General features: G+C 43.9%; 1 protein-coding gene across 4 annotated transcripts in view; it reads right to left on the minus strand.

Annotated features, from left to right (window-relative positions):
* Nucleotides 1-1,776: 1,776 nt before the first annotated feature.
* Nucleotides 1,777-13,309, minus strand: part of LOC137423271 (XK-related protein 8) — a 54,408-nt gene continuing 42,875 nt past the window's right edge. For all 4 annotated transcript variants that reach the window (XM_068110226.2, XM_068110225.2, XM_078774409.1 and 1 more), the window contains 2 exons: nt 10,288-10,490; nt 1,777-3,149 (listed from right to left, as the gene is read on the minus strand). In XM_068110226.2, the coding sequence (XP_067966327.2) occupies nt 2,461-3,149; nt 10,288-10,490 (892 nt within the window). In that variant the 3' untranslated portion in view covers nt 1,777-2,460. The remainder of the gene's footprint in view (nt 3,150-10,287; nt 10,491-13,309) is intronic.

The following is a 13,309-nucleotide window of genomic DNA, read 5'->3' on the forward strand; positions in this document are numbered from 1 at the left end:
ATTAGCCACGAGGTGGGCTTGGAGAAGAAGGGGGAGGAGCCGCCGAATCCAGGGCGTGGCCCACCCATCGTCATCAAAAGGGTGGAGCCAGCGAGCCCTGACCAGCCAACCAGGGCTGGGGAAATACGATCACGGGCGTGGCGCGGGTTGATCTAAAAGCGCGTTATATAAGTGCACGCGGAAGCCTTTGAGAAAAGAGTCCAGACGAGCTTGGTAAAGGCAGAGGAAGGGATCCCCACGGAGAGTTGCGCCCGTTAAGAAGTTGGCTCCACCAGCAGTTTTTGGCTCCACCAGTGGTTTGGCTCCACCAGCAGTTGGCTCCACCAGCAGTTTTGACTCCACCAGGCAGCTTCGACCCGTTACCCCACGGGAACCAGATTGCGGTGGCATCGGTGGCCGTCGAGGTCCAGCCCGACGTCCCGTGCGGGATCAAGCCCGAACCATCTGCCCCAGCTGAACCTTCCCATTCCTCCTTCCAATCATCCTGCCTGCAAATTCCCCATTCGTGTGAGTCCGTCTTTTGTTTGTTCTGTCCTGGGTTAATTAAGACTGTAGGTAAGCTAGCATTGCATTGTGTCTCCTTGATTCCTTCTGTCTTTATTTTATAATCATTCCTTCTTCCTTGGTTATTTTGGTCCTGTAAATAGTAATAAATAATAGTCGTATTTCAAACCTTTTTGCCTTTGCCTTCCTCTTCTTCACATCCGTGTCATCTTTGTCTTTTCCCTCATTGAATATCTGTGGCACGATTTGGCCAACGTTTCAGGATCGGCTCTAGTCTTGGTAAACGGCTCACGCCGCGGTTCGCTTCGCTCGGCGCAACATCCATTACGCTGTGGCCGTGACCGGGGGGTGTTCCTTCGCATACCGGGAAGCGCTGGTATTTAGGTCATAGGACTTGTGGGCCTAAAACCCGATCCAGCGCCGACCGGGCGTGGCGTCATACCCCCGGGACCACGTCGGTCAGTAACAGACGAGGGGCTTAATCCCCCCTCGAAGGGGAACCATAGGCCGACGTTGGGTTCCGTAACAATATATATATATATATATATATATATATATATATATATATATATATATATATATATATGTGTGTGTGTGTGTGTGTGTGTGTGTGTGTGTATGTGAATATATCTGTGTGTGTGTGTGTGTGTGTGTGTGTGTGTGTGTGTGTGTGTGTGTGTGTGTATATATGTATATATGTATATATGTGTGTGTGTGTGTACATGTGAGTGTGTGTATATATGTGTGTGTTTGTATATATATATATATATATGTGTGTGTGTGTGTGTATGTGAGTGTGTGTATGTGTGTGTGTGTGTGTGTGTGTGTGTGTGTGTGTGTGTATACATGTGTTTTTATGTGTGTGTCTCTTAAGCCCCTGTCACACCTTGACGATTTAGCCAGCATATGCCGACGTATCAAAATTGAGTGCTGGTGTGAGTCATACGCTGGCATACGTCGACAAATTTTGTGCATGCACGAAATTTGTCGACGAGCTCGGCGTACTACGACGTATGCCAGCGTGCTTCAGCGTGCTCTTAATGTAGCCAAATTTTTCATACGTCGGCGTACGCTGGCTAAAACGTCAAGGTGTGACAGCGGCTTAAGTTCTCTCTTGTTAATGCTCATGGCAAAACCTATATAAATATAAAACATGTTGTTCCAAGAACATTGAGTACACGTTAGAAAACAGTCAAATTTATAGTTTCCAGTATAGGATTTGAACCTGGCATCACGAGTCACCCACGTTTGGAACTAACAAAGAGGCCAACATAAAATAAAATGTATTTATTTAAAAAAAGACATTTTAACACATGTCATAAATTATTGTTTGGAAAACGTTTATAGATCGATCATCCATTGTTTGTCAGGGTGGCAGAGAGGATCCTGTTGCCTTTAAGTGCTTGCACAAAAACTGTAGAAAAGTGAACTAATATGTAGGAAAATTGAAGTAATATGGCCGGAGATGAGATGAGGACGGGTCGTGTGTTCACGCAACATTGCTGGCTCGGGTCTCATGTTGTTGGCCTTTCCTTTCCTGGAATAAGCCACACGTTTACTGTGTTTCGTGATCTCCTCCAACAGAATAATTTACTCTCCTGCTGCCAACAACATGCAAGATTAATGGATGGGCTTGCAGTCACATCACCATCACCACATTTCTTCCCTCACTCCCTCGTCATGCAATATGTGCTCATTATGCATCGTGCACACAAACAAATACATAACAGCATCTAATACAATCCCGTGCTGTAGCGTATCAGATCCGCAGTTCATGTACACATTGGCATTGCTCAGTGGAACAAAATGGCCGAGTCCTGAGTCTAATTTAGTGCATAGGACCCTGTGTTGATGATCACGTAACACGAGAATAGTTCACACAAACAAACAAAATGGTCACGATGGAAGCAGAATTATGGTGACGTAATAAACCAGTGTCATCACTTCTCTTCCAAGTCAAAAAAATTCTTCTCTCTTAATGGAATTGCTGGTGTTGTTGTGGAGCCTGCGGTAACATTGTCGCACTGCTGCGGTGCCCTGTGAGCTCATCGGTACACCATCAATTTCATCATTTACACACCTGGGTAAAGGGTATTTCTTCCATTTATAATATGCGCAGGTGATTACCAAGCCGAGCATATAAGAAGCTGCCACCGCACTTGCAACGACGATCACCACAAAGCCACCGTGGGGGCAATGCTCCGATTTCCAGAACCACCAAGCCAGCGTAAGCATACTACTTGTATCGATTATTATGAAGCAGTGGTAGGTGACCCTATAACGCTTCGTGGGCTCTTTCATAACATTGAACCAGGTGTAGATCAAGCATATTGATATTACGAGGCGGTAAATCCATTCCATAATACGTGACGTCGTAAAGTCGGTCTTCATAAAGTAACAGAAGATCAACATAAGGATGAGTTCTATGGCAAGGTGCGAGATGATGTATTTGTACTTTACGGATGACACGTACAAGGCGATGGAGACCACACGAGGAGTGACCAGTAGGAGATTGAACAGCAGGTAAACGATGCAACATCCGAGACCCTGAAGCTTGGATTCATTGCCTTGCGATTTGCACATTGTCCTCTTGTGGTCCAAGAGCATCCATGAGATGGAAAAGAAGGACATCGTCATGCCAAGGGCTGTTCCACACCGTGAGGGAAGATCAATTCAAAGTTAAATGACTATTGCAGGTATACAAATGATCTTCGTTACAAAACACACAGAGTATCAAGGGTAAAATGATGTCTATCATCTAATATTAAATATTTTGGATCCTTTCGGGCAGCGATGGTTTATTGTCCATTCATAACTCCATGAAGTAGATAGTGAAAAGTTAACAGCATATTATAACCCAGTTTTGGAGGGGAGAAGAAAACAGTTGGTGGCAAAACGAGGTCGACCTATATCTTACACCAAATATTTATTTTGTTCCCAGCGATGCCCAAAGAGTTGAATTGTGGAACAATAACGACATAAATAACAGTAACGTTTGGGGAAGGAAGAAAATGTTTCACAAATGTTATATTAAAACAAAAATGGTTGCACGGCCATCACCTGACACCCTCCCGACCCCCCACATTGCATTGAATAAAAGTATTATGCATCATATGACCTTGCATGACATCAATGATGCACCTCCACAATCAATAAAACAAGAAAGACGTGACCCTAAAACACGAAATTGTGAAGTCCCTAAAACAAATTTGACCTTAAAAATAATTTGTGGTTGAATTCAGTGACCAGATATGCAAATGCTTTTCAGATTTCACGTCAATCGGATAAAAAATGAGGATTTTATAAATTTCACCTTGAAGTTCTTGACCTTTGGCCTATGTTGACATTAAAAATAAAATGTGGTTGCATTCAGTGACCTAATCTGCAAATCCTCTTCAAATTCCAAGTCAATCGGATGAAAATTTATGATTTTAGAAATTCAGCCTATGTTGATCTTTTGACCATTAGACCTCAAATATAAATTGGTGGTTGAATTCAGTGATCAGATATGCAAATCCTCTTCAGATGAAAAAATGAGGATTTTAGAAATTTAACAAAGCTAAATTCTTTTTTATTTATTCTTAAATTTCAAAAACTAGCGAGGTACCCGTGCTACGCCCGGGTGGGAAGCCGGAAGCAAACAGACAATGCAGAAACGGCGAATGCTAAAGCATGAAACCAAAACCAATTGGAGGTCACGTCTTTTCGAAGCTGTTCCATGCGCTCACGCTTTCGAAGCTAAGTGATTTTCTCAATTGTGTTTTTGTCGAGACTGTATCTATCTTTCGGTGTTTGTACCTATAGCGTATCTTTTTGGAAAATTTTCGGTGCTAATTTTTCGTACATGTATACACAATCGTCGGTTAATGCGTATCGAGTATTCTGCGGCCTAGTACTCGTAGGCTTGGCTACCGTACCGTCTCCGACCTTGTGGTTTTGTTTTTCTCTCAGCGATTCGTCGAATGCGCTGAAATTATTTTCGTTCTCTGTTTCGTCCCAGTCGTTCACCCCATACCTCCTTGTTTAATATCTCTACTCACAACAAAACAAAAAAAACCCCCAAAAAATATTTCCTTCCCAGGTCTTATTCGTTTATTTGTTGTTCTTTTTGTTCGTTCGTTCTTCGTTCGCCATCACGCGATCACGTGGTTAGAAATGTATAATCTCTCCCCTGAACAACTATTTTCTCTCATATATTATAACACCCTTTTCTTCTTTTCCTACAAAAGGATGCTTTCGTCTTGCTCACCAAATCTATTCATTCCAAAAAATATATATAATACCATCTCTTACAGTTCCTCCTTTCAACATTCCCTAAACTATCCAGAACTCTACCCCTCCTCCAGTGTCCTCAAACGTATTTTTGACTCGAAGGTCTCAAACTCATTTTGCAAAAAATGTTCGTTTCCCATGAATCGTACACTTTTCAAAATCCAATCTCACCCCTCCCTTCCAAATCCTCCCCATCACCCATCCCTTTCAAATCTCCCCCCTTGCCCCTTCCCTCCCCTCCCTCCTAAACTCCCCCCACACCCCTCCCCTCCGAGACTCTCCCTCGCTCCTCCCCTCCTAGACTCCCCTCTCACCCCTCCTCCTCAAAGCATCCTCCCTGCTTCTTCCCCCTTCCAACTTTCACCTTCATCTCCCCCAACCTTCTGCCTCGCTCTTCCCCCTCCTCAAATAACACCTCACTGTGCCTCACCCAATCTTCATCAAACCTTTTGTCCGCCCCATTCTTCCCTTTCTCCAAGCTATTCTGAAATCTCTGAAATCTCTGACACACCTTCAACAGCTCTCCCTACCTCTTCCTCCTCTTCCACATCTTACCCTACCCCTCCCCCCCCTGTTCTGGACCCGATGCTCCCCCTTCCTCTTCATTAACGGTATGGACCTCAAAAATCCGGGGCCTTCGCTCAAACTTGACTGACCTCTCCATACAGGTTGCTTCTGACAAACCAGATGTGATCTGCTTAACAGAAACTTTCCTCCTTCATGATGTCTCTGATGCCTTGGTATCTCTCCCAGGTTACTCCCTCCTCCGGTATGATAGACCTGAGCCTCGTCCTGGAGGTGGGGTTGCTATCTTTATAAAAAACTCTCTTCCTCACTCGCCCTCCACTGCCCTCTCTCCACCTCACCCCCAGGAATACCTTTGGCTATGGCTTCCCCTTCGCTCCCACCTTTTGTTCATATGTGTGTTGTACCGTCCACCAAACAGCGATGACTCCATCTACATCTCACTGTCTGATAATATGGACCAACTTCTATCTACCCATCCCAACTCTCTCTTCCTCATATGTGGTGATTTCAATTGTCACCATGCCAGTTGGCTGGGTGTGGGTACCTCTCTCACCAGCCATGGCTCTTCAGCAAAGGACTTCTGCGACTCACTGGGACTGACACAATCTGTCAATTTCCCGACCCGGATCTCAGTCAACGGAGCATCTTCTCTTCTGGATTTGGTTATGACAAACCTCCCTGAAAATGTCTGCTGCTCTTCTTCTGCTCCAATCGGCTCATCTGATCATGTGCTTGTCAAAGTGGACATCTCTCTGACCATTCTCAGAGAGCCTCCTCAGCGTCGACGAGTCTGGCATTTCACTCAGGCCAACTGGCACGGTCTTCAAGCAGCCATCAATCATCTGGACTGGTCTCCCATCTCCACCGCCTCTGATATCAACTCATCCTGGGAATTCTTTCAAAGTAAATTGCTCTCTCTCATGCACAGATTTATCCCATCTCGTCTTCAGTTGTCATACCCTTCCTCCTGTCCATGGTACACGGAATCTTGTGGTGAGGCTGTTGCCCTGAAACAACTTGCTTTCGTCTCCTGGAAAGCAAATCCAACGGAAGGAAATCTCATTTCCTTTCACAAAGCCCGAAACAAGTGTGTGTCCACCCTCAGGAGAGCCAGGAAACAATATCTCACCGTTCTCAAGACCGAACTCTCTTATCTGTCTCCCTCTTCCAAATCCTGGTGGCATCTGGTCAAATCTGTTTCTGGCGTTTGTTCCCTCTCCATCCCCTCCCTCACCTCAAACGGCTTAACGGCTGACTCCGCACGTGAAAAGGCCGAATGCCTCAACTCTGTGTTTGCCTCTAAATCTTGTGTCCCAAACCCATCCCTCTCTGTACCCACCGTACCCAGTCGTACCCAGCTGCTCCTGGACTCTGTGTCCTTTCCTCCTGACAAGGTGGAAAAGTTTCTGTCAACCCTCGACTCTGATTCTGCAACTGGTCCTGACGGCATCAGCCCACGGGTCCTAAAATCATGTTCTTCTGCTCTTTCACTCCCTCTTTCTGTTCTCTTCACCCTCTCTTTTGCTCAAGGTCATCTGCCATCTGCTTGGAAATCAGCCAACATCACCGCTTTGCACAAAAAAGGTGCAAAAACAGATCCCAGCAACTACAGACCAATCAGCCTTCTCCCAATTATCAGCAAAGTCATGGAATCCATCATTGCTTCAGATATGAAATCTTTCCTCTTCTCCAATGGCTTGATCTCTGATCATCAATTTGGTTTCAGACTTGGTCACTCTACTCTGGACATGCTGCTTCTGCTTTCTCAACAATGGATGGAGGTCCTCAATGCCAAACAGGAAATTAGAGCTGTCTCCCTTGACATTTCACGTGCCTTCGATACGGTCTGGCACCCTGCTCTGCTCACCAAACTCTCCTCCTTTGGTATCCATGGAAATCTCCACGCATGGCTGGCGGACTTCCTCTCTGGTTGTAGTCAACGTGTGGCCCTGAATTGGTTTCTCTCATCTCCTCTTCCTGTTCAGGCTGGAGTTCCCCAAGGTAGTGTTCTGGGCCCTGTGCTTTTTCTGGTCTTCATCAATGATCTCTCTGACTCTCTTGAAAATCCTCTCTATCTCTTTGCTGATGACTCTACTCTCCGTCGCTCCATTCCTCATCCCTCAGATCGGCAGTCTGCAGCCTCCTCACTCTCTGCAGACCTGGACAAAATCACAGACTGGGCAAACAAATGGAACATGTCTTTCAATCCTGATAAATCTCACATTCTTACGATGTCTCTCCGAAAAGACCGACTGCTCCTGCCTCACACCTAGCCCGTCTGTTCTGGGCCCTGTGCTTTTTCTGGTCTTCATCAATGATCTCTCTGACTCTCTTGAAAATCCTCTCTATCTCTTTGCTGATGACTCTACTCTCCGTCGCTCCATTCCTCATCCCTCAGATCGGCAGTCTGCAGCCTCCTCACTCTCTGCAGACCTGGACAAAATCACAGACTGGGCAAACAAATGGAACATGTCTTTCAATCCTGATAAATCTCACACTCTTACGATGTCTCTCCGAAAAGACCGACTGGAAAACCCTCCCATCCACTTTCTGAACAATCCTCTCCAAGAAGTTCTGTCACTCAAGCTTTTGGGTCTCACTATTTGCCATGATCTTTCCTGGGAAAACCACATTTCAAATCTGGCCTCCAAAGCCAGTCGCCGACTGGGCATCCTCCGTCGTGCGAAGTCCTTCCTTGGCACACCTGAGCTCCTCACCACATACAAGGCTTTCATCCGCAGCTCTATGGAATACTGCTCTCCCCTCTGGTCTGGTGCTCCTGCCTCACACCTAGCCCGTCTGCACGCTGTTGAAACCAAAGCGTTCAGAATCATTGGAATCTCCCGCGATGAAGCTAACTCCAAGGGCCTTTCACTCACTCACCGCAGGCAGGTTGGTGGTCTTTCCGTCTTCTACCGACTCCTCTCTGGCCTTGCCCCCCCCCAGCCCTCTCTGGGCTCTGTCCCCCAAATATTCCTACAGGTCGCACAAGATCTGCCTGCAACCCTCTTATGGTTAAACTGCCAAAATGAAGACTTTCTGCTCACCTTCACTCCTTCATTCCTCTTTTCTCCCACCTCTGGAACAAACTCCCTCACTCTCTTCAATCCCACTGCACCCTCCAGGTCTTTAAAACAGCTGTTCACCACCATCTCTTATCCTCCCCCATCCAAAACCTTGATCTTTTCTACCCCCGCTAATTTCAGTCCCCTTGTGTTTTATGCCTCTCCCCCCCGCCCTCCCCCTCCCACGCCTCCTGCCCCCAAGCCCTCTCCCTCCCACACTTCTCTCTGCTCTCAAATGTTGTGGTTGTGTGCTTCCCCTTCTCTCCCCATCTTGTCTTCCGCTCCCTCTTTTTGTGTGTTTTGTTTGTCTGGTTGATTTGTTTGTGAAATAAATGTTAGCTCTTTCACGAGCCTCGATTCAGTATACAAAAAAAAAATAATAATAATAATAATAATAATAATAAATAAAAAATAAAAAAAATTCCACATTCCTGTAGCACCTTCAGTCGCATGTCAGACATGGACAGCAAGTTTGTGATTGACTTCCACGAAAAGCGTACCCGTTTGCAAACAAACAGGTACGTGTGTTTCATACCTAGTCAATGGCAAATCTGCATATGGTGATCCGCGAATGTCACGTTTAGAAAGTAGAAACAATCACAGCATTCCGTCATTCACTTGAACTCGATATCTTTTTTCATTCCAAACAGCATAACTCCAATCACAAATTAAATAACATTAATATAAAAAATAAACTTTTAACAACATTCGTGACGTAAACAAATATTTAAATCCTGATGTGAAGTTCCGTACGGTTGGGTGAACACAATTACGAATTCAAAATCGTAATTGTATTCACTCAATTTCAATCATCAATTGATATTTCAACAAAACGATTAACACGATTAACGTTTAACGATTAAACATTACGATTGAATGACGGTTGTATTGGGATATTATCAAACCCGTGCATTGCTGTCATCTGTCCACTTCCGCATTTGCGGCAGGTTCATAATTCTCATCACAATCTAAACAGTATTTGTAGAATTTCAATAAAAGCCACATCACTGTTCACATCGGTAAATATTACTCCATCGTGTTTGGGAAAACTGGAAAATTGGAAAACTTTGAAAAATTGGAAAAACAATATAGCCTATTTTACTCCAGGGGGTCCTAGGATTACCCACCCAAAATATCGTTGCGATCGGTTCAGCCATTTTTGCAGTACCTTCGAACGGACAGATGGGCGAACATTTGGTGTATAATAGTAAGATAATTCAAAAATCAAAAATAATTCAAAGATCTCAAAAAAACTTCAACAATCAAAAATAATTCAAAGATCTCAGAAAAAGACTTAAAAAATCAAAATTAATTCAAAGATCTAAAAAAGAACGTCAAAAATAATTGGTGGTTGAGTTAAATGACCAAATATCCAAATCCTCTTCAAATTTCATGTCAATCAGATGAAAATTGACGATTTTAGAAATCCCACCTAAGTTGTTGACCTTGAGCTTTGGCCTATGTTCGACTTTCTTACCTCAAAAGCAATAGGCTTCTTCCTTTTGACAAACTCTACAATTTGGTGAAGTTTCATGAAGATCGGTTTAAAATTGTGGCATGTAGGTGACTGACATACAGACATGACATGACGATTCAATTGAAATAGGTTGTTCCTCGATTGTCCTCAAAGACAAACAGACAAACGGACGGACATGAACCAATTGTTTAACCCCGCTTTTCGCTTCACGTGCTTGGGGTAATAATAAAGGTATTTTTCTGCAATGGGTTACTATAGTATCTTTGAAAACAACTACAATAATTGGAACTCAAATCAGATAGCACAACTCAGCTAAACGGAAGACGACAGAATGCCATTTCGAGAGTGACATTGCCGGGAAATCTTAATCACAAAGCAAATCCGCAAATAAAACATTTTAAAGTAATTTGACCTCAAAGTTCGAGCCTCACAGAAACTCACCATATGATAGTTTGATTGTTGTACAATCTGAATTTGTGAGCAGCAGAACCAGCTGTGGTGTATGCTCCAAGAATGTGTCAAATACTCGCAGTAAACCAATGTCATCAGCTTGTTCCAGGCTGGATTGATACATGGGAGAGGTGGCGGTAGTAGGAATGCCTTCAATGCCAATGGTCCATCGCAACTTCAGATACCGCACATACCTACACAGAGACCCAAAACATTAAGAAAGATCACTCATGGCGGACTTTGTATCTCTTTCACTCATAAGGCTGAAGTGCCTCTTTTCAGACCTTGATAGAATCACGGGCTGGTCAAATACTTGGAATATGTCATAAGTCATGTAATATTGAAGCGTAACTGACGTAACTCTTGTGAATCAATAATAACATTTGAATGAACTTTTACCAATAAGTACTTAAGCTTTTTAAAATTAACGAGAACGACACTCTTCAAGGTCACCTGATATGCCTCCGCCCACATTATTACATCATTATAATAATCCATTATAATCATCATACACTAGAGTATGCTGATTATATGTTATCCATGATTTTTGTGCTTTGGAATGGAGGGAATTAGGTGGAGATAATTTAAATGCATCAAATGCATTAAAATGATTATTGGAAGGTGTGGGCAATTTTATAAGATGTCAAAACCTATACCGAAGCAAAATTTTGGGGAAAAAAAAACAAACTTCTGTTTTGGTTTTCTGAATGGTGGAAAACTATATCATCATGATATATGGGATTATGGGTGTTGTCTAGTTTTTCTTGTGTTAAAATCCAGAAGCTAAATTCCAACCCATGACAATCAAATTTCCTTCTGATACATTGCACATCCTCTTTGAATGTACCTGTGCCAAACGCTTCATTCTGTTATGATTCTGTAGTTCGTTTGTTTGTTCGTATGCAGCACAAGGCTGTGGTGTAGCATCATTGGCTGAGCTGTACCACTGATGCAATGCCCGCTGCTGGTTAGTGCACGAAATTGGAATTTCCCCATGGTGCTGGCAATACCTCGCCTACTCTTCTTGAGGGACACTATGGGATTCTGTAGTGATGTTGTATCATCGTTGTCAGTTATAATTTGTCAACAACAGCAAAATGATTGTGCATTATATGATGAATCCAGAAATAAACAGATGTAACTAAAAAGCACTCGGTAGAGAGAATACCTCCGCCAGGCTCAACAGTTTATGTATTGTATTCACGGATAGGCCGGATCTGGATTCGAACCTGAACCAAAATCTAATTGGCTTGTTCTTGTCACCGAACCAACTCATTCACCAAGTTCTGTCTGAATAGTCCCAAACTTTGAGATATCATGCTATATATCAGTTTTAGCCTTGAAGAATCACTTTTAAAATCCTCCGATCCGGATCTGGATCTTGACCAAAATCGCATCATTTCCACAGTGTCACATCTCTCTGCCAAAGCAAAGTAGCACAGCCTTTGGACAAAATAACTACAGTCAAGCACTTCCTATAGTCATGAATGAGCTTCCTACACATCTCTACTGGCAGGTTGGCCCACTCTTCTTGTGCAAACTGCTCCAGTTCTCCCAGATTTGAAGGGTGCCTTCTCCAAACTGCTGTTTTCAGATCTCCCCACAGGTGACCAATGGGACTTAGATCTGGACTCATCGCTGGCCACTTCAGAACAGTCCAGCGTTTTGTCTTGAACCATTCTAAGGTGCTTTTTGAAGTGTGTTTGTGGTCATTGTCCTGCTGCAAGACCCATGACCTTTGATGGAGACCAGCTTTCTCACACTTAGTTGAACATTGTGCTCCAAAATGCCTTGGTAATCTCCTGATTTCATGATGCCATGCACACATTCAAGGCACCCAGTGCCAGAGGCAGCACAGCAACCTCAAAACATCACTGAACCTCCTCCATGTTTGACTGCAGGGAAGGTGTTCCTTTCTTTGAAGGCTTCATTTTGTTTTCTATAAACATAGAGATGATGTGCTTTACCAAAAAGTTCTGACTTGGTCTCATCTGTCCACAGGACATTCTCCCAGAAGGAGTTTGGCTTGTTCAGGTGTGTTTTAGCAAACTCCAGTGAGGCTTTCTGAGGTCTCTCTCTCAGCAGTGGGTTCCTCCTGGGTCTCCTACCATAGAACCCCCTTTCATTGAGTTGCCGAAGGATGGTACGAGCTGAAACTGTCGCACCTTGTGTCTGAAGGTCAGCATGAATGTTTGGCAGTTGAGCGAGGTGCTTTCTCCACAATTCGAACAATCCTTCACTGCAATCTTCGATAAAGTTTTCTCTTGCGGCCACATCCAGGGAGGTTGGCAACAGTGCCATGGGCCTTAAACTTCCTGATAACATTGCATATGGTGGACACAGGAACATCAAGGTCTCTGTAGATGGACTTGTAGCCTTGAGATTGTCCATGCTTGTCCACAATCTTGTCTGACATCCTCAGACAATTCTCTGGTTTTCTTTCTTTTCTCCATGCTCATTGTGGTATCACAGTGACACAAACAGCAGAATGACTCCTTTTCTCTATTCAAACTGGTTGAATGAGTGATTTTTATATTGCAGGTACTTGCAACGCACTAAAGGTGAGTTCAATTCTAAAGTAAAGGAGAATCACCTGCTTCAAATCTAATTATTTCTAACAACTTATAAAAGGTGCCAATTTTTTTTTTTTTTTTTTGGATACAGAATCGAAAATCGTGAAAGAGCAAACATTTATCACACAAAAAAAATCAGACACACAAAGTATATAATAAGGGGAGCGGTAGACAAGATGGGGAGAGAAGGGGAAGCACATAAACACAACATTGGAGAGCATGGACATCAGGAGATCTGTGGGAGGGAGAGGGCGTGGGGGGAGAAGGCGTGGGAAGGGGGCGGGGGGGGAGGGGTGGGTTTGGGACACAAGATTTAGAGGCAAACAGTTGAGGCATTCAGCTTTTTCACGTGCGGAGTCAGTTGTGTAGCCGTTTGAGGTGAGGGAGGGGATGGAGGGGGAACAAACACCAGAAACAGATTTGACCAGATGCCACCAGGA

The sequence above is a fragment of the Myxine glutinosa genome, chromosome 3 (assembly GCF_964187855.1).
Source record: "Myxine glutinosa chromosome 3, kmMyxGlut1.1, whole genome shotgun sequence".
NCBI classification, from domain to species: Eukaryota; Metazoa; Chordata; class Myxini; order Myxiniformes; family Myxinidae; genus Myxine; species Myxine glutinosa.